The sequence below is a fragment of the Sturnira hondurensis genome, unplaced genomic scaffold (assembly GCF_014824575.4).
Source record: "Sturnira hondurensis isolate 20B ecotype Veracruz unplaced genomic scaffold, ASM1482457v3 Scaffold0019970, whole genome shotgun sequence".
Classification (NCBI taxonomy): Eukaryota; Metazoa; Chordata; class Mammalia; order Chiroptera; family Phyllostomidae; genus Sturnira; species Sturnira hondurensis.
In genome coordinates this window covers 768,182-792,884 of record NW_028092601.1, presented here as the reverse complement: position 1 = coordinate 792,884, position 24,703 = coordinate 768,182, and the positions used below count along the sequence as shown (strand labels likewise).

Genomic DNA, 24,703 nt, shown 5'->3' with positions numbered 1-24,703 from the left:
TTTGTGTGGTGGCTCTGCCTATAGGTAGAGAGAAGTACTGAGCCTGAAGCAGTTTTACTGTAGGATGTGTCCTAGCACAGTCCCTACCTGGTCAACTGGTACAAATGGGAGCTTTGTGGGCTTTACTGTTTTTGGCCTGTTATTGTCAAGACTGTTGGGTGGACTAGTTCACAATGCTGAAGTGATTGATCTAATGATTAGCACCCCACCTCCTACCTGAAAATCCAGGCTTTTCTCCTGCCTTCCTGCTGCCTCAGTTTGATTTGCCTGACTCAGTCTTAATGGAAGTGATGCGTGCAAATAGCACATGCATTTAATAAGGATTAAATCCCACTGAAGTAGATGCCTAGGTCTAACTTGCCTAGTAGTTTGAGCAAAGAAAACCTGCAGATCTGAAAGAAAACAGTAGCTTATTTCCAAGAAGATGGAAATTTGTGACTCTTCCAGCACAGTATAGCATAGTATTGTGGTTAAAAGTGAAGGCTCTGAGGCCAAGCTAATTCTGTTCATCTCCAGCAATGTCACTTACTAACTGTGTAGCCTTGGGCAAGATACTGAACCCCCCTATGTCTCTGTTTACTCATCTGTAAGACAGATCTAAGTCATGGAGTTGTTTTGATAATTGCAAGAGTAAATAAATGTAAATCACTTAGAAGGATGCCTGGAACATAGAAAGCACTCTGTTAGCTCTTATTTCCAATACTATTTGTAGCACTATCTCCAAAGGAGTCATAGGAAGAATAAATGAAGTTGTGGTTCTCTGCAATTGTTTGAAAGTTTCTTGCCCTGGCTGGTGTAGCTCAGTGGATAGAGTAACAGCCTGCAAACTAAAAGGTCACCACTTCAATTCCCAGTCAGGGAACACATTTGGGTTGCAGACCAGGTCTCCAGTAAAGGGTGTGTGAGAGGCAACCACACATTAATGTTTCTCTCCTTCTCTTTCTCCCTCCCTTCCCCTTTCTCTAAAAATAAACAAAAAAAACATTAAAAAAAGAAACTTCCCTTCTTTTGCTTCCTAAAATTTCTGGCAAATTAAAATATTGAGGTGATTTGCCCTCAACCAAGTATGTTAATATCAGTGATCCCTTCTCTAAATTGAAGTTGAAAACTGCCTTGCATAGATAATTTTTCATGTACATGGGTGTTTTTTCCTAAGAAGGGGTAGTCCTGTTGGTGCAGCAGAAATGAATACTCTGCTGAGTGCATGGAAGTAGAGGGCCTTGTAAATAGAGTAGCAAATTAGCAATGATTTTGCCAGCAGTTATAAAACAAATGGATTGAAAGAGATCTCAATAACTACATGCCTAACTTAGAGCTGCACTCAAAGCATTTAGTAAACATGTCATTCCAGTATTGAAAACAGCATCTAATCAAAGCTTGTTTATAATTAGACATCACATATAGTATCTCTCAAAATTATGTTCTGCCAGGTGAGATGTCATCCCCTGGAACACCGAAATCAACTGTTTGTTATGGCTTTGCTATTATTAAAAAGAACAGGTTGGGGGGTACCAAGAGAGACTCAGATAAATGAAAGTGTTCAATTTTAATTAGCAAGAGAGAGAGAGAGAAATATGGGTAGCCTATACGAGAATCTCATTCCAGTGAAACCTGCCTCAAAAGGTATGACTTTATGTTAATTTAAGTCAGACAGACATTGGCATTGCCTTCTTTTATTTTTCATTAACATTTTGATTTAGAACAACAGATTGCTGCAGTGAGAGGACAAGAACAGCAGCCAGTGAGCCATCTGCCAAGCATCTCACTGACGACTCCACTAGCGAAAGAAGCCAGTGACTCTGGAATGTATGCAAGAGGGACACACACCATTAGCTAAGTGACAGGATGAAAGATGGGAAACTTTGCTGGGTCAGAGAAGACAGAGATGGAGAAAGCAAAGCAGAGCCCATTCTGATTGGAACTTGAAAAGATCCAAGTATTTGCAATAGACCAATAGGATAGCAATCTGTGATGGCCTTGCTAGTAGGGTATTTTTTTTTCTTTGAAATTATGAGTGGGACAAGGAAAGCACAGTGACAGGCTAAACACACAGTAATTTGCCATGCATGTCACATGTGACATGTTATTGAGATCAGTAAAGATTTGTCCCTTTAGACATATCAGTTCTTGAGCCATTTGAAGTGAAAATCTTTCTAACCTTTTAAAACACAATAGAGCAGTGACACACCAAGGCAAGGGTTGTGGGAGTGGTCTGCCCAGGATGCAAACAATAAAAGTGTGCATTGTATGTAAAGAATTAAAGACAGTAATAAACTCTCTTAAATCATGCCTTTTATAATCACCGTCAGGAGACAATTCAGTGAAATAACTGAAAAAATGCCTCTCCCAGATGGGATGGACTCTCCCTTCATCCCTTCCCCATGGTATACCAATGCAATAGAATTAACAGAATTCAGTTTTCTATTCATGTATCTAGGTATTTACTGGGAACTCCAGTTCTAGTGCTGGCTGTGTTTTCCAGGAGGTTATTGGCCCTCTCACACCTATTTGTCCTTGTACTCAATAGCCCCAGACCACTGGACCTTTATATTTGGCAATTCTGCATGCTGTTCCCTCACAGACAATTGTTACATTTCAGTATTGCCTGCTTGTAGAAGCACCCAATTTTTAATATGTTATCTTTGGTAACCTAGGAAGTATTGAGTGTTGTCAGCCTTGCAGTGAAAGAAAAGATAGAAGGCTATGAAAATAGAAGATTAAAAGCATGGTAATCTGTATTCTCTGCATAATAAGCCTGGAGGTGTAGGATGTATTGTAGAAAGTTTTTCTTCAAAAATGGTTGAAATAAAAATAACATTTGCACTGCTGAAAGATGTGTGCTTCAATTATCTGAAAAACCAGCTTTGATAGAGTCACTCATTCTTTCACAATGCTAGTTAAATGAAGACAGCATGGTTAATGGAAAGAGCACAAGATTAGGAGGCAGGGTTAGTTCCTACCCCTGCCACTGACTGGGAACAATTCTTAACATCTCTGAGACTCAGTTTTGTTAACTGTCAGGTGAGTATAGTAATAATATTTGCCTTGCCTACTTTACTGTGCAATGGATTTTCCAACAGTTTTTATCCATTCATACTCCCAGTAAAGTGCCACCAGTCAGTGCAAGTCACCACCTCTCTCCCACTCCCTCACATTGGACCTAGTACATACCTTTAGGAATGATCTCTATCTCTACTTCTTTGACCCATTAAACTCTTAAGGCTTACTTATGTTCAAACAGGTATCCCAATTAATTATTGTTGTCTTTCCCCCAGATATTAGGGCTTTTTACTCACAAAAACCTAAGAAGAGAAACTATCTTTAGGTAACCTGAGTAAGGTGAGCCATGGGGCTTCCAAGTCAAAGCTGACACTCCTGAAAATGGTCAACTGAAGTTGCATTAAGAGAAGCTGATTCTCCATGCTATCTTTTCCCACCTCCCCTCAATCCTTAAACACACCCACATAGCAGAACACAAGGTTTGAGGAAGAGAGTAATGATCCTTTATTAATGTTTCTTGCAATTTCATCAACTTTGGTGCTGTACTATCTCAGCTTCATCTTGTTATTTTACCTCTAAAGGGCAATTTCTCTACTGTCTAAAATGAGTTTGGGCTCCACTTGCCATCTTCCAGCTGCACACACTCAGGCTGAGCCTCTCTCTTCATTCTTCCTCCACAGAGTTCACTCAGTGAGAACCCAAGAAGGAAGGAGATAGTGGCAACTTTATTGGCCTTGTTCTCACCTCACAGTTTAAATTTACCCCTTACACTAGAAAGGTGACATACTATTCAGCACTATGAGTGAATAAGGCACACCAAGGAGTCATCTTTTGGATCTTTCCTCTCTGTCAGCTGCCCTATGGGATTCTCACAAGTGAGGCTGGCTCTGCAGAGAGGTGAAAGGAACATTCACCTAAGTAGTATGATTTGAAGGGTAACCAAAATACCAACAGAAATAGCTCCATTGTTGACCTGTGCCCCTTCCAAAATGTTCCTATTAAATTATAAATATGCCATCATAGGGACCAAACCACAAGGCACCTAAGAAGTTAAACAATTTTACACTGCTTAAAAGTTATGGCCTTGATTATGAACTTGATTGATTGATTTACTGGTTTTGATTTTTAGTTCAACATCTATTTAGTAGAATGAAGAAGTATGTCCACTGGTGGCATCATTAACAATGTGCCAGCATTGTGCTGAGCATTTGACATAAATTCTCTCATTTAATATTGGCAATCACTCTAGAAAGAGCCAGGATGGTGACTGTTATTCCATAGATAAGGAAACTGAACCATTGAGTGTTTAGGTCATTTGATGAAGCTCACATAGCTGGAAGTTGCAGAATCAGTATTCTAACCCAGGTCAGCTCTAGCTTTAAAGCCCACACATGCTGCCTCTAATATTTGGAGCCCAAACATGCCTACTGCACTGGAAAAAAAACCCCTGTTATAGAAACCAGCTTGCCTCCTTACAAGGCACTAGGGGGTTTGAGGAGTGGGGCAAAAAGCCATGAGATATAAATTCCAGAACATGGACCTCTACTGTGGAAGCCCATCTTGAATGAGATATCTTGGTAAAGTCTGGGGCATCTTCTGAACATACTGAAAACCCCAAGCTCCTGAGCAAGGAAGGGCAAAAAAAGGTACAGACACCCCCGCCCCAAAACTCTTCAAGAGAACCTTGTGATATAAGCTGAATTAAACATTTGAAGCTAGAAAGGAATTTTAGGTTCACCTAGTTTAATGCCCTTATTTTATAAATGGGAAAAGGTGAGGTGTAGAAAGGGGCTTTAAGTCACATAGCTGGTTAGTAGTGGCAGAGTGAGGGCAAGGTTTTTTTTCTTCCATAACATATTGCCTCTCTTCTATGTGTGGAAGGATTAACTCTGAGCAAACCAGAGATTTTAGCAACTCAATTAGAGCCAACCAACCCTAAATATCATCTCCTTTTTTCCTAGCTTAATTGGAACACAAAATTACAATTCTGAGTCTATATTTTCAGGACTCATTTACCGAGGCTGTCAGAGGATCTGGTTGTCCTCACTGATTCTGAGCTCAGAGATTAAAGATGTCCCCTAACAGCATAAATGTATTGAAACTTCTCTGACTGTACTTATATTTTCAGATGGCACCAGCTCCCAGCTAAGAGGTTCCATCTGTTTACATCCCACTGTTTAAAGTAGACCTGCCTGAAATGTGTTCCTTCCAACTTCCAAGAGGAACCCCTTGTTTTAGCATAAAAGGGCTTGGTGAAAAGATCATTTCACGTACCCATCCATCTTGCTGATTTCAGACTATAGCCACTTCAGACAAGAGGCCTGATTTTGGCTGGTACTCACCTGGTGAAAATTTTAGGTATAACAGCCAGTGATCTCTGCAACACAGCAGAGATCTAACTGCTTTATCCTCCCTTCGCCACCCCACTGTGCCTCCTGACCAAGGCAGGGAGGCCCTCTCTGCAAGAGTTGTGCAAAAGACAAGGTGAAGGTGAGTTGCCTCAGGCAATGGGTTCTCCTCCAGCTAAAGAGAGGAGCAGAGGCACTTCAGGATTGGGGTAGGGGGTGAACCTTGATAGACTGTCCAGGCCACAGTGGTAGCTAGGGAAGGCAGCCAAAATTTCAGAGCTAAGAATAGTGAGACCTCATTTGGGTTTATTGTATTAACACATTTCACACTACATTTCTTAATGGGCTGCCATGTTGGATGGCATTTTTAGTCACCTTTGGAGCTTGCTATTGAAAAACTCCTTTCTTGTTTCTTTTTAAATAACCTTCTGTGGTGTTGAATTTGAAAAGGTTGTCAGATGGAAGTATTTATGTTCTCTTATCTCAGTTAAAATAGCGTAAAGATGAAAGTACCCAACACATATATTCACTGAGTACCTGAAGGGATATAATTTAGGGGATGCAGGGATATTTGAGCTGCCATCAGTGATGCAGCTCTTGCTTGACATAGGCTGTATGCATGCCAGGGTAAAATGAAAAGTCCTCTGGCTGTAATCAATTTACCTCATTAAAACAATTGGCAATTGTATTTTCAAGCAACTGGCAATTTAATCTTCTTTACTAAGTTTTCCAAAAACACACAACTGAAAACTGACGGCAAAGATAACTATTAACAATACAAAAAAGCCATTTGCTACAGCAGTCATTTTGGAGACAGCAGAAGTCCCTTGGAAAACTGGCCAACTCTAAAAACTCTCACCTGAAGACCTCCCCACCTTATCACCTTCTTGAACCCTTACTGTCCCTTAACTGGAATGAGGTTGGCATTTAAAAATACAGTAGAGCTATGCTATACCTCAATTAATCAGTTCCTACATACATGGATTCCACAAATAATTGGGTTTCTTCCCCTGCAGTGATTGCCTTAGGACGCTACACAGGACATCTGGAGACCTGAGTTCTAGTCCTATTTCTGTGAGTTGATTTATGAGTTCAAGCTGCCTACTTTCTGAATCTCTGTTCTTATAACATTAAGATGTTGGGCTACATGATCTGATTGCTAAGGTCTCTTCTGTCTACAACAGTATATTTCCAATACAAGGGTTTAAATTTAGAAACATTTTTCTAAGCTCAGTACATCCAGCCTAGTTTCCTACACCTTCTGCATCCCCAGCACTGTTTATGGAAATTATATAATATCTAACTTAACATACTTAATAATCATACTTGCCTTCATAGTTTTCAAAGCACCTTCACATTCATTCATTTGATCTTCATAAAATTCTTGTAAAGCACATGGCTCAGGTATTATTATTACCATTTTATAGATGACAAAATTGAGATGTAGACAAGTAAAATAATTCAGAGGTCATAGGGCTAGATAATTGCCAAGATGGAACAAGAATTCAGGTATTCTGACTCCAAGTCTGTGTTTTATTCTTTTAATAGATACTAGATTAATAAAGGTAACTAATATTTGTTGAGTGCTCACTATATACCAACCACTTTCCACATATTCTATCACTTAATTTTTACCACAACCTTATGAGGTAAGCACTACTACTTACCCCATTTGTCAGGCAGAATAACTGAGGCTTTGAGGGCTTAAGCTCCTTATCTGTTTCTATGCTACTAGAAAGGAATGGGTCCAAGATTTGAACTCAGAGAGTCTGGCTTCTGAGCAGAACTACCATTGCTATACTGCCTATCTTAAGTTACATAACATGTACTTTAAAGAGGATAGAAGGTCAAGCTCTCACTTTGGTTGTCCTATCTGGTGAAAGAATAATGATCATTCCACAAGAGCCAAAAAGATTAATACATCAGCAAGTATTTATGAGTATTTACTGTGTGTTTGGACCTGTGCCAGGATACAGATATTACAGGAGGTTGAGGCATAATTGTAAAGCTCAGCAATTTGAAAATCTACTTAAATGTATAAAATTGGGAAATGGTTATAAAATCATGGCATATATGTCATAAAATGGTATAATATTTATAAATGTGATATAATAATTTATAGGCATTAAAATCAAATTTTCAAAGAACAGGATACAAATCTGTGCATATGGTAAAAATCAATTTTGGGTGATTTTTTTTTACTGCACTTGGATAATTTTTTGATATCTATACTTTGAAGCTTTTTAAAATAATCAGCATGAATAATTTTATATTTTAAGTTCTATAATCACCAGAAATGTCCTACATTTAAAAAATCTAGTTGGAGTAATATGACCAGATGATTTATATACATGAAACAATAAGAGGAAAAGAAGATATCAGCAGTGGTAATATAATAAAACCTGTGATGCTGCTTCAGTACCACATGGTGCTGGTAAAGTTGCAAAACATGGTGGAAAAGACCCCACTCTAGGAATCTGGCAGTCTAGATTCTCATGTTGTTTCTGCCACTAGGGAGCTGCATCATCTTTGCCAAACCTCTTCTTTCTTGCCCTCACTTTTCTCATCTACAATATGAGGTATTTGGACTAGAATTACCTGATCTATCTCCAACGGTGTGATCTATACTAGGACTTCAAGACTTTGTTTTCCTCATTTGCTCAATGTTATACAGGTTAACATTGGGGGCACTAAATGGAAGATATAATTAACAATGGCTCCTAAAAGTCATGCTTTACTGCATTGCTAATTCACCTGCTGTGGATTTATTCTTCCTCTCAGCTACCTATTTTTTTAAAAAAGACAGGACTGTCATTATTTTCATATGTAACATCATTATATAGCAGTGAAAGTTAAAAGAAGGAAGATTATGTTGGAAGGACATCTTACAGAAGTGCCAAAAGTTGGGATACCTACTTAATAATCTCAGCTCAGCCATCCAATAACTGTGAGACTTTGGGCAAGTCACTTAGCCTCTCTGCTCCTGTTTCCACATTGGAGAGAGAAAAATCAGTGATTCAATGAGACAACATAGCAGTGACCTTGGGTAGAAAATGAAAAGAAGAGGTGATACAAGTGGAGTAAGGGATATGAAAAGAAAAATTGTTTTGCTCTTCACTTAGGTTTGGGCCTACTGGAGACAGCATGCTGATAAAAGGGAGACAGGGTAGGAAAAAAGACTGCATTGCTTAGTAGTCCTCAGCAAGATCCTTTGTAGTGTGTTTGCACTTGTGGAATCACCTAGTTAACCTTTGCTCTGGAGAGAAATGGGGACTGAAATGCTGGAAAATCACATTAGCAAAATTTATCTTTTAATCTTTTTCATATCTCCCTTTTTTTGCTATTTTTGGTCTCACTTAGGCAAGCAACATCAAAAGAAGAAAATTCATCCACTCAAACTGATATGCTTAAAACTTCTATCCACACATTACCCTTCATTAAAATAACTCAGAAAAATCATGGCTAGGAGAGCTCAACTGGCACCACATTTTTCCACATCCAAGTGAAGATTCCAGGACCCACTTTTCCACTTTCAACCACGTTAAAATAGACTTTGAATTTGAAGAAAGTTTGTCCTTTCCTTCAAGCCAATGAAAGTGCTTTCTCATATTACTATTCATGTTTATTTCAGACATATCTAGTTCAGATTAAAAGTCAGAAGGGATCATGTCCTTCTAGACAATTCCACTCAATGATGACATTATTAAACCTACTAGTGTGTATGCCAAGGCTCTGGGGGAGATCAAATCAATTTTTCTTTCTTTCTCCTTTGCTTTGCCCCAGAGCAAGTCCCTTATGCCTGCAACAGCATTGCAAATATATTCAAACATGGTCCCATCAAACCCTGTTCCAACTACAGATTCACAGACAGTACAAATTAGTTTGGAGGTCTTTAAGGATAATCATAGATGGGAAGAATCTTTTTTACAGCTTGGTTTTGACTAGTTCTACTCCACTTCTCCACTAACCAATCACCCTAATACTCTGTTAATAATAGCTACCATTTATTGAACATTTACTATATGCCAGGCATCATAGTAAATATTTTACATGGATAATTTCATCTACTCTTCACAACAAATTTATAGGGTAGTTACTATTATGTTCACCTTCATTTCACAAATGAGAAAACTGAAGCTTAAGGAAGTTGAGTAATTTGACCAAGTTCATATAACTAATATAGTAAGAGAAAGAGCCATGTTTCAAATGCAGGATGTTTAATTTGGAGCCATTCTTCTGTCTTTGGTTGCTCCCAAACAAAATAGAAGAAGTAGTCTTCTACTAGGCAAGGGTCAAACTGCAACCCCTCGCTCCAGAGAGTTAGGTACAAATCCCAGGACTGAGTGTATAAAGAGCTAGGCAGCTCCAGGTCTCTTCACCCAGCAGAAAGCTCAGCTCTCCTCATTGTTTTCTTTTCCTCATGCTCTGTAGATCTACAGGCAGTATAAAGAACTGGGGACAGTGAGAGTTAGAACCAGGAGGTCAAATGGGTCAAATGGCACCCTTAGTAACTCTTGCACAAAGTGGACTGAATTCTTGAAAGAGACTGTGGTATTTAGTCAAAGGGTTGGCTAGACTCAGATATGTGCCAGAAGTGGGTTTATGTTGAGCTGCCATCATCTGGATGGAAAGAGGCTAAAAGAATTATCACATGCCAAGTGTCACCAGGAAGTTGGAAGGACCAGGGAAAGATACATTTAGTGTATATGTGCCAGGGCAGTACCTGCTTTAGAGAAGAATGAGTAGTTTTGAATGCTTCTCTTCTAGTCCCCTGGACCTTGATTTCTGGCCCCATGGAGAAACCTCACTCACTAATGGCCCCATAGTATGCAAGGAATGAAGGGGCATTCCCCAGGGAGGCCTTGAGCTGCTTTTCCTTGCTTCTGTCCCTAAGTGGCAATGCCATCTCTAAGAGAAGCTCTATGGCCTTGGCTGCAGAGCCAGTCCTCTGGGTGATTGGCCCAAGTGTTTTTTTCTAAATGAGCCATAAGACATGTGGGTACCTCCTGAGGTTTTTGGAAGTCAGAGGAACTATTTGTGTACTATTTAGATAATGGATTGTCACAATGGAACAGAAACAATGACTCATATTGTGATTAGAAACAGATGGAATTAGACACAAAGACAGTTATTGGTAAGAAAACTGTAGGTCTTCCCTGGAATGTGTAGTCCTTCAATTATGCAGAAAAATGCAGCAGAGTTCTTTGACCATGGAGTATTTGAGTAGCTATTGCTTACAAGAGGCAAACTGGGTGAGCAAATTTGGATGTATGAGTGAAAAATGTAGGAGGTCAGGGTGGTGGGCTGGTGATCTAAAGGAATGCTGTGATGGCTTCTGTGGCAGAAAAAGTAATCTTGGGTTTGGGGAAGAGCTTAAGACTGTAGAAAGGCTCAAAGGGCAGCTGTTCGGGAAGGAAATTTGGTCCCTAAAATGACAAAAGATTTTACTTTCAACTGAAACTAGGTTTCTGGTTTTAGGACAAAATAAATGCTCAAGGGATTTTAAGCTAATGATTATGTTGATAATAATAATATGTGCAAGGCATCATTCTAAGTATTTTATGTGGATTTATGAATTATTTCATTTAAAATTCTTAACAACCCTATGAGGTAAGGACTATTAATACCCTGCTTCATAACTGGGAAATTTGATGCACAATGAATTTAAATAACTTGCTCTAAGGTCTCACACCTAGTAAGCGGAAGAGTTGAGATGTGAGCCAGAAGTACTTTCCACTGGTTTCAAGGATTAAATATTTTCATTCATCTTGTAAAGGAAGAAAATAGATGAATATGAAGAGAAATTTCTAGATGTAGAAAAAGAATTTGAGAGGCTTCATTTTGGATGAGCTTTCCCCAGTAAGAAATGAAGTGAAACTGTTACTAGAAGAGGGGATAGTAGGAATTGGACGAGAGTTAACAATAACATGTCAAAATGGAAGCCTCCTCAGATATCATCCAGAAGAACCTCTCCATTTTACAAATGATAAAAACTAGAACCAGCCCTGGTTGGTGTGGCTCAGTGGATTGAGTGCGGGCTGTGAACTAAAGGGTCGTCAGTTTGATTCCTAGTCTGGGCACATGCCTGGGTTGCAGGCCAGATCCCCAGTAGCGGCCACGTGAGAAGCAACCACACACTGTTGTTTCTCTCCCTCTCTTTCTACCTCCCTTCTCCTCTCTCTAAAAATAAATAAATAAAATATTTAACAACAACAAAAAAAAACAAAAACAAAACTAGAACCAGAGAACAGACAACAGACATCCAAGGCAATCTAGGCAGTTGGTGGCAGAGTTGAGACCAGAGCCCAGATCTCCTTATTTCTGTTTCATTGTTAATTCCACTAGATCCCTAATCCCCCTACAGCTAGCTTCCCAAGGCCATAAAAACATATTTCAAATGTTATATTTCCTGTTATTTATAAGACTTCAACATGAATTGTCTCATACATATGTGGGTTATGTAGTTTGAGTCTAACCTTGGGATGGTAACTTACCCTTATTGGGAATTACATATTGCAGGAGTGGTTATCTAGTAATTAGAAAATCTAATCAAGGAGTGGTTCTACCAGTACTTCAAATATCTTTCTCCCTAATGAATACCAGGGGCTTTGTTAATTAACATTCAATTTTTCATTGGTGAAATCAGTAGTGTTCCACATACGTGGATAGGCTAGAAATATGGTAGAGGTGTTTCCAAACTTGAAAGATGATATACGTATCAAAAAGATCTATAGTGTTATCCCTTAGAAATGTCACCCTAGGTTTAATTTGTAAATAACCATGTTGGCAGCCACTGATATAGATTGTTGGTTAGCTGCATTCTGCTGATGGAATACTGTTTTGTTTGCTTCAAGTGTAACTTCATGCAAGGTGCTGCTGGAGCACCTAAAAGGAAAAGAAGCTGGTCGTGACTGAGCCTATGGAACAGGCTGTCCAATTATTTTATGCCTGCTTGCTATTATTTTAATGAAACACAGAATTCTGTTTGGGGTTTACTTTAATACCTGGTAGTGAGGTTATGGGGAGAAGACCTATAGTCCTGCCTCTAAGTATGGCAGGCTACTGATATTAAACAAAGCATATGTAGTGATTGTGAATGACCAAATTGGCTTAAGTTAGTTTACAGCTTCAGATATTCTGGATCCCAGTCTAACATTGGTGAGCCTCTTTCTTGGGGGTGTATGGGAAGCTCCTACCATGGGTGAATGTTGGCAAAGCCTTATTTGATCCAGCAGCTTCCGAGTTGTGTGCCTGGGATTTGTGTGTACCAGAATCTAAGCAGTTTCCCCTATAGCATGCCCTAGAATTACTGCTTCTGACCTGCTGAGCCCTCCTTAATGACCCTGTGCCAGTCAGCATTCTGACCTTGCTGCAGGCCTCAGCATTGCCTGGGGGAAGTTTAGTTAGAATTGAGCATCCATTCAACCATGAAAGGCCACTGGATATACAGTGTATGTATGTAGGACCATAAGTATGTGTACAAGGGAGAGAAGGTTCTGCCATATTGAGATACTTTGATGACCAACTAAGAAGAGAAAGTCAAAATAGGGTTTTGACTAAGAAGAGCTTTTCTCTCTATTGTTCCCTGTAATTATACCTACCATTTAATTGAGGTTCCCTCAACCAGTAACTTAGCTACTAGAAGGAGGTGGTAGTGTAGTTTAGAGATCAGAAACTTGCACCTACCACCTACCATCACCCCAAATTCTATTGTAAATGTTTTGTTTGTCCCACAATGATTTTAAAAAATTTAATGTGAATGTCTTTGGATAAGGACATGGACTCTCCAGATTGCCACAGGCCCTGCCACTCCATACCGGACCAATTTCCACATTTATGTGATTCACCTGGGTACTGTAATCATTTGTTATTTCAACATGAGTTGAAATTGAGTTCAGGCAGGAAGGTTGCAGGTAAAATCCTTATTTCACTAATTAGCCAGCTGTGTGACCTTGCGCTAGATGCTTATATATATATTTTTTGAGCCAATTCATTCTTTTTTCATAAAATGGGGACGAGAGTGCCTGTTTTCTAGTGATATTGTGATGATTCCAGGAGATTAGGCATGTAAAATGCTTAGTACAGTGTCTTCCATTGGGTATGGACTCAATGAATGGTATTATTATTTCACCCTTGATTTGAAATTTGTTGATAGCAAAAATGGCACAATGAATGCTATAGAAACTGATTACATTACTGAATGCTTTATAAACTGATTACAATACATTTATTTATTTTTAATAAATGAGTTGACATTTGCCATGACACCTAGTTTATAGTATGGCTAAGGATCAATTATTAGCTAAAAAACAAAGAAGGGAAGAAGCATTGTTAAAATGAAAATATTTTTCTTATTTATAATTACCATCTCAAAGAACATTTTTGCTTTGTATACCTCAGAGACTATGACTTGAGACTAGTCTCATTTCTTCCAAGTCTTGCACTTCCAATCTGACAGCCAAACTCACTAATGTTTGCATGGGCCAACAGCATCTATCTTACTTACAGAAGTAACATATGTGAAAGTACCTTATACAATGCCTGGTGCTTAGTGGGTTCTCAGCATATAGTCAGTCTGAATCCATATATCTCTGTTTACAATACCAAGGCTTATTAAACTAGTGATTCCCAAATAGTGTGTATTGTAATTACCCATAGAGCTTGTTTAAAAGGCCTATCCTTATTTTATGATATAAAACATATGGAGGGTGAGGTGGGAATTCATTATTTGATAAGTATCTTTGCTGATTTTGATGCAAGTGGTCCAATTCAAGAAACACTGTTTTAAACTAATCAAAAATTAGCTTTGGAAACAACGATGATGTATAAGAATATTTCAGAATGTGTTACAGGTCTTGGCTGACTGTGGCTGTCAATGTTCTTTGTACCTTAAATTTACAAATGTGTTCACCCACAGAGACCCATACCCATATCTACTGAGTTATTCTTCTGCGAGCCTGGGCTGATCCATTTCTGTCTCATCTATTGCTGGGATCTGATCCCTTCTTGGAGAGCTGCAAGGAGGAAGACCACGGCTGCAATGAATAATTGGCAAGGTAGATCAGCCAATCAAAGGGGACTATTTTAAAAAACCTTTAAAAATATTTTATTTATTGATGTTTGGAGAGAGAGGAAGGGAAGGAGAAGGAGAGGGAGAGAAACATCAGTGTGTGGTTGCCTCTCGTATGCCCCCTACTGGGGACCTGGCCTGCAACCCAGGCATATGCCCTGACTGGGAATTAACCAGCGACCCTTTGGTTTGCAGGCCTATACTCAATCCACTGAGCTACACCAGCAAGGGAGAAAGGGGACTATTTTTCTATTGCAACATTTTTTAAAGATTAAAAATTCCTCACTACATTGCTGTGGAGAAGGGGGCTTAAGGGGACTAAAGCATAATGAGAAACATACAATAAAGATTAAACTTTAAAAATTCTCACTAGCCCCATCACAAAATTATTTTACTTCTGAAAATATTCCACAGTGATTGTCAGGAATCCAAAGGCTAAGATTCAGTTGTAGCAAATGACCATGCCCACTAGAAGAAACAGACCCACTACATAAGAAAGTTTGATTTGAAGGGTCAAAGGCAGCTAATATCTTAGTAAAAAACTACCAGAAATATCCATGAAGATCACATGTTGCAAAATAGATGATGTGTATTTGAGGCCCTCTTCTTCATCTTTAGGTGTCTCCCAGTGCCCCCTGAATGTCCATCATCTATTGGGTGCCACAGTGCCTTAGGCAGATGTCTTGCTCTGGGTCACTCACCTGTCTTGGAAAGCCTTCTGAGGATCCTGCAAGTTAGTAGGTGGTAATCTGGTAGAAGAACTCTTCTGGAAATATTAATAGCTGATAAGACTTTAACTCATTCCCTTCCAGATAGCATTCTTGCATTTTAGCACAGGCTTTTGATGCAGTAGTAATGTGAAAAAAATAATTTGTGGAATTTTAGACTAATGGCAGATTGATGGGGGGCAATATTTTGAGTAATAAGTTGCCATTTGGCATTCCTCAAATGACACTGGATAAGCTCTTAATGACTTCTCTGGAATAGTCCCAGCTCAGATATGTTGGAAACTGATATTCTCTTCCCTTCCCTATACCTCACAAGAAATGTCTGGCATAAGCCTTGAAAATGGACTCAATTTGGGGGGCTCTTAGGGACCTAGACAGAATTTGGGTTTTATTTTGAACCTTGTTTAAGGGAAGACAGACAGCTGAGGAACAGATGCTATATGCCTCCTTCTGGCATGCCTTGACCCAGAGCAGCAAACTAGAAAGGCAGTTGAAACTGCATGCCAACCTTAGTTCTCTTGGGAGGGTTGTTTCTAAAAGGGACACTTTGGGGTGTGGCAAGAAGCCAAGATACTGTCATCCTGCTTCACCAGCTACCTCCCTTCTCAGACTACCTTCTAGTCTTCATTTCAAATCCTACAAAAAATTATTTCAAATCTTTAAAAAAACACCTCTAAGTAGATACTCTCATCAGATATCTAATCATGCCACCTACAGACATGGCTGATGGGAAAAAAATTGCTGGGAATAGGGTAGAGACATCCTTGAGTCAGAATGAGCCAAATGCCACTTAGAAAACCTTCTATGGGAAGCAAGAAGGTGGTTAAGAGCTTGTCGGGGAAAGCCATTTTCTTTGGTAATCACAGTCTCTCTACTTATTCAAAGTGTGATTTGAGAGCCAGTAGCATTGGTATCATCCAGGATCTTGGTAGTAATACAAATTCTTGGATCCCCTCACAAATTTATTAAATCAGAACTCTCATTTTAACAAGCTCCCTAAATGATTGATGTACACATGAAAAGTGGAGAAGTGCTGATCTAGACTGATTTGTGTTCTGTAGGGTTCAGGGGTCATTGCCAGCTATGTTTCCTCTACTCAGCCTTATCCTTGCTCCTGCTGTTCCTCCAAATAAGGACAAATAATTTCCCAGTTGCGGACAATTGCTAAAGAAGCCAGTGGTAGTTAGAAACTGAGAATGGAAGTCCAGACTGAGGGATGTAAACACTTACTTCTTTGACCAAGGCTCAAATGGAAATCCAGCTGAGAGTATTCTGGTTATTTCCATTGAGTGGGAAGGAAGCCAATTGTACACTTGATATAAGGTAAGGGCAGAACTGAGGGAGTTGGAGAAAACACTACTTGGCTAGGCTTCCAAGTCCCTCCAGAGCTACCTTTAAACATCTGTGAGGGGGATATTGCCTTATAATCTTTGCATTCCATATGCCATCACAGGGAAAGGAAACTGTCTGAGATTCAGCTTCCCTACCACATATCCCCCCTTCTATGACTCCTTTTCATGCCAGTGCATCTCCTGCCAGTGCCCACATAGGCACCTTCAGACTCTCCAACAACCTGTTGTTGCTTTGTAATATATATGTAAAAGCTTGTACTCTTTGAAAGTCACTTTATTGGTATATGACTGACATATAAAAAGCTGTACAAATTTACCTCCTTAAAAAGTGAATCCCTATGAACTTTTGCTACTTTCCAAATTACCCCCAAAGGTTTTAAGTTCAACATGGTGAAGGTGCACCTGCCCTACACCTTGGGTGTACTTACCCCAAACCTACCATACGCAGGTAGCTTTTAATATTGGCCTATAAGGTCTTCCATGACCATGACCACTCGATCTTTGGTTTGGGTAGAGTGAACATTCACTCTGTGCATCATGTCCAGAAACACCCCCATTTGAATATCTTTCTTTAAAATTGAGGCATTAGGGTTTCCAGAGCAAATACTCCCATGTTAGATATATTAACACCTTTATCACACACTTTCAGCTAGATTCCTATATTAGATTTTTTTTTTTAAAAAGCTATCACCCTTAAAGTAGAATGCATGCCCTGAGGAGGATGGACCAAGAACAAAGATATTCTGATGCAGAAGGAGCATTAGGTCAAGAAAAGTCCAGGGTAGGAAAAATCCCTATATAAGTTTATTGTGGATGGGATGCTAGAATCAGGGGACAATTAGAGGCCAGCAAAAAGGCATAAGCTGAGCAGACAGAGCAGGAGGGGAAAATAATGGCAAGAGAAGAGAGGTAGCAGTGTGAAGAGGACAAAGTCTGTTCATGTTAACCTTTTGCCAAGTACTGGCCCCTTTCTAGGACTGCTGCCCTAGGTTAAGGCTAGTCCCACACATAGGCTGAGATTATTTGTAGCTCTTAGCCTGGAGCCCAGACATTTCCCATAGAGGGAGGGAGTTCCTTTTGCCTCTGGGCAACTGCAACTTCCAAGGCTGCTGAAGATTACCCATTAGCCCCACCTAGAGTTTTAATTGCACCCTCCTGTGGCCATTTCATCAATTTATACCCAAAGTAGCAAAGACAAAGGAAGAAAGTCAAAGATTGACTATTATAAATGAACCAGGTAAAGTATGCAGATAATTTTCCTGATTTTCACAGAAGATATAAAGTTTATGAAAGCTTCTTCAAATATACATGCAGTGTCAATCTAAGAAGTTTCAAGTTAAATCATCTGAATAATCATGTTATTCCCCTCCCCCAAAGTTATGAATTCTATGTTCTCAAATTCTGTCCCTCTCTTAAAATTCATGCTTCTTTTTAATCCTTTCACCAATTGTATAAAAATGATAAATCTCTTATCCATAAAGGAAGACTAATAACAACATCTTGGCAGCTTCATTTATTTTTCAATCTCTTAAAATCAAACCAGCCAATCATCTCTGACTATCCATAATAATGAAATTTAAAAACATATCAAGAACCAAAAACATATAATAAAAATCTCAACCAGCCCCCATTATTCTCATTAAATATTAGGGATAGGGAGGGAAATGCAGCTTTAAGGAAACAACTTCTGATGAAGGTAGAAGTAGGAGATGTGGAAAATTAGTTTTATTTTAAGGAAAAAAGTTAAAATTGCTAAGAAAACAAAATGTGGCTCGTTTTTCAGTAAGCATGGAGAACAAAATAGTTTTCTTTGTTCCTTCCCCTCAAACCCTTCCTGTCTCCTCCATCCCCCTTAGAAGATCAACAGGAAGCTGCCTTGTAGGGGAGGTAATACACTTTGCTGGAAGCTCACCTTTACAGCCTGCTGATTGCCATCTATTTTTATGGTCCAAATGAACAGCATCACTGTCCTCCTCCTCTCCACATAAAAAGTAAATTTAAAAAATAATAAACCTTGTGAGATGACTTAAATTTTTGACTGACACCACTGAGACAACCTCTTCCTGCTTCAGTGGTCTAAGCCAGCTGGCCAGAGGGGCTGAGAAGTGAGCTAAGCCAGTGAGCTTATTGAAGCCTGGCCAGCAGACAGAGGAGAGAGGGAGAGCAGCAAGGGCGCAGGGATGGGGGAGTAGGGGTGGGAGGTGGAGATGGTTACGATGTGATCTCTTTGATACTGTGCGTCTTCACCCTTGTGCCTGAGATTACATGAAAAGGACAAACACGAAAACAAAACAAATCCCACCAAAGAGCAGAGAATAGGATCAGGGGAGATATTTCCTTCCCTAATGGACCCAAACAGTTAAATGGATCCTGACAATTAGAATAATTAGATAATTAGATTGTGATTCTGTGGGCAAGAGACAGAAACCTGTCTTGGCTAAGTACACCTGGTAGCAAAATGTGCTCAGTTATAAAAGTAGAGTGCTCTTAGTTAGGGAATATATTTTAAATGGCTCAGAAAAAAATAATAAAATAAAAATATGCAGCTGATGAGTTAGATTTATCCAATAAAAGGGATTTTGCCTGAGGCTCCATTAGAGCCTGTACTCCCAAGTCCCACTCTTAGTCCCATTATTACTTGTGCCTCCATCAACAGATTTTTATTTAAGCCAATGCATTTAGAGCACAATTCCATGGTGAATAACCTTTAAGGTTACATTTGCCTTTTCCTTGCTTCTTGCGAACAGTGCGTAATCCACAAGCACATTTGTTGGCTGTAAAGGTGTACAACAGCAATTTTTGCAATGACAGTGCGGAGAGGGAATATGAGATCTGTGTGCTAATGAGCTGACACTGCAGAGGCTGGGGCGATGTAGTGTGGAGTGCACTACAAGTGCACAGCAGCAAGACACAGAAGGGGACTTCAAGGGAATTGGAAACATTTCCTGAGGAATCAGGGTACCCAAGCCACACCAAAGGGACCCAGCAGTCCCTTGGTGTTTTCACATCTTCCAAAGCCCTAGAGTGATCAAATATGTTTTTTAAAGAACAGACATGTAATTTAAAATGTGTGTACATCTCTTTTTATATATACTGATTTTATGTGTTTGGCTGTCTATGTGTGTATATGAGTGAAAGTATCCTGAAATCATATTATTCACATGATCCTTCTTTCTGGGATTGTATCACCAAATCAGAAATATTTCAGCAAACTCAATTAATCCCTATGAAATGGGAACATGGGCTCCAAATCAGATAAGTCTCTTTGGTAAACTTCAATTCACCTCTGAGCTGAGATCCCAAATGAATCACCTTTCAAAACCAGAGAGGCTTTTATTGGCCTCTTAAGGCACAATGAAGTTGGAGTCTGTCTTAAGCAAACCTCTCAGGAATTGTGGGGAAAAAAAAAGATTGCTGGTGAAGAAGCAGTCTTTAAATAACTGATGCCTGGGATTCCTTGCAAGGAAACCTTCAGAATACATTGGAAGAGAGGATTCAGAGGGAGAGTAGAGAGCAGGGACACACAAAAGGCATTACCTTTTGTTTATTCTTTGAGTATTTGTTTACCCACTTAACTATGTCCTCAAATGTGTCTGCCTGTTTCAGAATTGAGGGCACAGGAAATATCACGGGACGAAATCAATTTCAGTTCTAGAAGAAGCTGCAATTAAGAATTCTGAATAGGAACAAGGGAAAGTTTTTTAAATTTTCAACATTCTGTTCCACACTGAATTAGACAGGAGAGGTGGGTGAGCAGATTTGGACTTAACTGGGATTTTCTCAAATTCTCCCTAGGTTTCCAAAGTTGGGCAGGCCAGAGGATGTAGGGGCCCTTTTCTCTGCAAACTAGTGCAATCAATTGGAAGAATGGAACCTGGAATCACCTGCCAGGCTCCAGTACTGAACTACAGTATTGTATATGGACACCTGAAATATGTGATCTTTACTTCCATAGGAAAAAGAAAAATGAAGGCCCAGAAAGGTATGAGATACACTTCCAGGGCTTTCCTGGCCCTGTAAAATTACTGTTTTCTGCATTCAGAGACTATCAGACTGTGGTTGTACTAGTCATCTTCCTCATACTAAGCTTCTAGGCAGCAGCTGCTGGGAGACAGCTTTGAGATCTGGCCCCCATTCAATGATTGTGACATTCAGAGAAGACTGTTTTGGGGACCAGAAAAAATGACAGCTTTCCTCCTCTGTCTTCTGAGCTGTAAAGACTGAGAGTGCAACAGGCAGCTGGGGACAGACACATCACTGATATCTGGATATTTCTCCTGTGTGTGTCAATGTGTGCATATGTGTGTATTTGGCATAACTAAGGGCAAGGTCACCTCTTTGCTTTGTCTGTCTTGTTGCCTAGTGAGCCACACACCTTATCCAACACTTTCAAGCCTGAAACCATAACCCAGCCTTGTAAGCTGGTTAGCAAAAGTGCTGTGGATTTAGGGTGTATGTATGGGGGGGGGGGTGACCAATTTCTTTTCCTTGGCCTAAGAGGTAAGGCATTAAGGCAACTCAGCATCGAAAGGATGACATATTGCCTGTTCTCAAACCTGAGCTTTTCACATGGCAATGATCATTTCCTGATTGCTCCTTGAGTAAAGTTCCAATGGCCCTGAGCTGGCTGGTGTCAATCTGATTTGACATAAAAAACAGAACTAAAAACCTTGGAAATCAATCATTTCTGAGAAGTCATTTGGCACTCTTATTCCAGTCGTCATCAGTGGAAGTGCTCTAGAGTGAGTTGAAATCTTATTTATTATCAATAATAATAAATGTTGATAGTTTTACATATTTGGTTTTAAATCTGTTCTTATTGATACTTAGGAAGTTGCATTTTGAGCTTCAGTTCCTTGACAAGACCACAGTGTTGCAGGATTAAGAATCAGCTTGTGTTCTAAGTGATGTAGAGACAGGCTGGAATTACTGAAATAAGATGCAAAGTATAGACAGACATTTTGTAACTTTCACACTTAGCTAGAATTAATAAGTTCCTATTTTTGTCAATGTTGGAAAGCCAAAGAATATCAAATACAGAGTATCTCAGAACATGTTCATATAAGGATCTGTACCTTCAGCTAAATTTTTCTTAAGGCTAATACTGTCACATTTCATGCAAAGTATTTAACCCCTCTCCCCTTGACCTAAGTCTTAAAATGCAAGGAACCGGTGCCCTTGGAGACTCTTTCAACAGTTTTTGAAAATCACATATCCTTTGAGGCAGAAGAATTTGAAGTCAGTCATATATAAAGTTTCACACAACCGAACACAAATATAACTTCTTTCTTGAATGAAAGTCAGAAAACAAAAATTCCAAACTATACAAGCCATAAAAGCAAAACATATTTATGCCATCAACAGCCTTGTTGTTGTGAAAACTTTTAGTATAATAAGCTTAAATAAAAATGATCAGTTTTTCATGTAAAACATTCCATTCAAGAAAAACCTGTGTCCGACAGACAGGCTGTCATTTGGGTTCCCTTGGTTTTACTTCTCAAAATGCCCCCTTTCTAGAGGAACAATCACCAAGACACAACTAGATATTTCAGAAATGGCTTTGGAGCCAATGAAATTCCTTCTTTTTGATATTGTTTGCCTGCTACAAGCCACCCTCCATCTTTTGCTCTAAGTGTTAAAAACTGTGTTGTCCTTATCAATAAGGGGAGTGAACAACAGTGGGGGGGGGACAAAACAGAAGCACCTTTTGAAATAGTCATCTGAGCACTGTTTTCTCCTTTGCCCTCAATTTGCCAGGTGTCATCACTTGTAATCAGTTTGTAGTCTTATCAGGTGCTATCAGAGCTCTCTAGGTAAGAAAGGTGATATTCTAGGACAGAAAGAGGCCAGGCAAGCAAGCCCAATCTGTCCTTCAAGGTCACTTGTTTGCAAAATTTCTCATATTTGGCTCCTATCTATTCAGCAATTGTCAAATTCAGCTTATTTCTACAGGCAGGCACCAGATTTAACAGGCAAGTAATGTACATCCTGAATTGACTCAATCAAGAAGCTTCTTCTTTTAATCTCATCTGAAGAAATTTCCCTGAACAACCATGCTATTTTTTCTTTCCTTTTTTTTCAGTCAAAAAAAAAAAAAAACGTGTGGGGGAGGAATTGCCGGTTTAGCAGGGAGGAAAATGAAACTTTTGCATCAAACATTATTCATGACAGAGTTTTTGCACTGCCTGAAGTCTCTCCCTCAGCAGGATCCTTTGGAGTTGGTTTATGCTGCATGAAATTTGGATTGACTACAGCCCCTAAAATATCTACTAAGGCGTTCACCCCTCCCCAGAACATATGCAGATCCCAAGTCCCCACAAAATGCAAGTGAGGTTCTCAAGGTCCCAGAGGGAGTAAAAGCATATCTACTTACAAGCATTAGTCACAGAAAAACTATTGGAGGAATCCAAGTGATCTACGTGGTAATTCAAATGGAAGGGCTTCTCGGTGGTGTTCTGGTTGGTGTTGTATAACTGCACGGCAAAGCGGAAAGCGCTGTGCTCCTGCACCGTGTTTCTCATGAAAAGTCCACCTATAAGCAAAGGGAGCCGAGATTTGCCTTGTGTCGGGTTAGAAACTGGAGAGCACTGCAGCTATGAAATCCCTTTCAATGGTACAGGGTGCGATCATGATTGATTTTCAACCAGTGTGTCTTTCAAGACTCTTGTGAACTCAATTTTGGCCAAGAAACCTGGTTTTCCCCTAGAGTAAGGGTAAGAGAGGCTGAAGAGAAGGGGGAAAGGGGAAAGAGGGAAGAGGAGGCTGTTTGGGGGTAAGACGGTGGAACCAAGAGTGGGACTTGGCTGTTTCTTAGGCAGTAGGTTCCTCTCCATTACCACCCCCCCTCCCCAACGCACATCTCCACAAGCCTGTTTCTGTTTTCCTGGCTCCAAGGGAAAAAGGTTGGGAAGAAAAACAATTTAATTCCCCCTGGTGCTCCATCCTGTTTCTCATAAGCACCCCTCTCCACCATGACAATACAAGGTTTGATTCGATAATGACAACAATTTTAACTTCTTGACTTGTAAATACAGACAAACTGAGAGAACTCCCAGAGTCCAGGAACCGGGCTCCAGACAGACACAGCGGCAATTCATGAATTTTTGGTCTGCGTGACTTCGCGCTTCCTCACACAGCTCCTTTCTTATCCCATCTGCTATCCACCCTGACCCCGGTTGTTGCTCAGGTCTGGGGCATCCAGAGTGGATTTCCATTTCCCCCAGCATTGGGCTGTCTGAGGGGAACTGCAGATACCGGACCTGGCGCCCAGGGCTGGGTTACTCGCCCTGGCGCTGCCAGACAGGCGGCATCACCATGGGACAACTTCCAGCGGCGGCATACAAGCCATGGCAAAGTCTAGAGCAGCGAGCTGAAAAGCCGCGACTCTTCGTCCCTTTGCAGCCTCCCAGTCTCCTGCATGCCTCCCCTGCTCTCCATATGTCGGAAAACCTGGCAACCCACTCTCCCGGAGCCCCAGGAATCCCCTCTTGTGCCCAATACTCCCCAGACCAGCCAACCCTCTAGGGCTCAAATCGTGGAGATTTCCTGACCGGTGCCCATTCCCAGTCCCTTCCCCAGGCATTGCAGGACTGGGACCCGCGGCCGCAGTAGTCACACCAGGGCAGTGGTCTCGGGTGCAGGAGAGTCCGGCCAGAAAGGCTGGCTCCCTTGTGCTTACCTATGCTGATGGTGTTGGGGAATCCTCCGTGAGAATGACCCAAAAGCCCCAGGACTAAAAAGAAGACCGCCTGGAGCACGCTTTGCCCCATTTTCTTCTGCCTAGCCATGCTACGCCTAAAACGAAGCTGACTAGAGCACGGGCGCAACTCCGGAGTCGTCAAAATAATAACAGAAAAAGAAAAAGAATTCGCTGGCTCTTTTACCCCCTCCCTTCAAGTTGCTCTCGCTCACTCTTCCTTTCCACCCTACACTCCTCCTCCTCCTCCCCCCCTCTCCTTTCCTCTCGTCTTCTCTCTCTCTCTCTGTCTCTCTCTGTCTCACTGTCTCTCTCCTTCTCTCTAGCGCTCGCGCTCTCTCTCTCTCTCTCTCTCTCTCTGTCTCTCTGCTTGTTCTCCTTCTTAGGCTCTCTCACACCCCCTCCCCGCCCCCACCTCACTTCTGTCTTCACACCAATCTAGAAGGCGGGTTCTCTGGCTGCAAGCTCTGTTAGCCAAAGTGATCTTTTTCCTTATCACTGAGGGGTTG

General features: G+C 40.4%; 1 protein-coding gene across 1 annotated transcript in view; it reads right to left on the bottom strand.

The window, feature by feature from the left end:
* Positions 1–24,459, bottom strand: part of LOC118974910 (glutamate receptor 3-like) — a 105,477-nt gene extending 81,018 nt beyond the window's left edge. Inside the window, exons 1-2 of the mRNA XM_037028485.1 lie at positions 24,177–24,459; positions 22,872–23,030 (exon numbers count right to left, since the gene is read on the bottom strand). Of these exons, the coding sequence (XP_036884380.1) occupies positions 22,872–23,030; positions 24,177–24,285 (268 nt within the window). The 5' untranslated portion in view covers positions 24,286–24,459. The remainder of the gene's footprint in view (positions 1–22,871; positions 23,031–24,176) is intronic.
* Between the last annotated feature and the right edge of the window lie 244 nt (positions 24,460–24,703).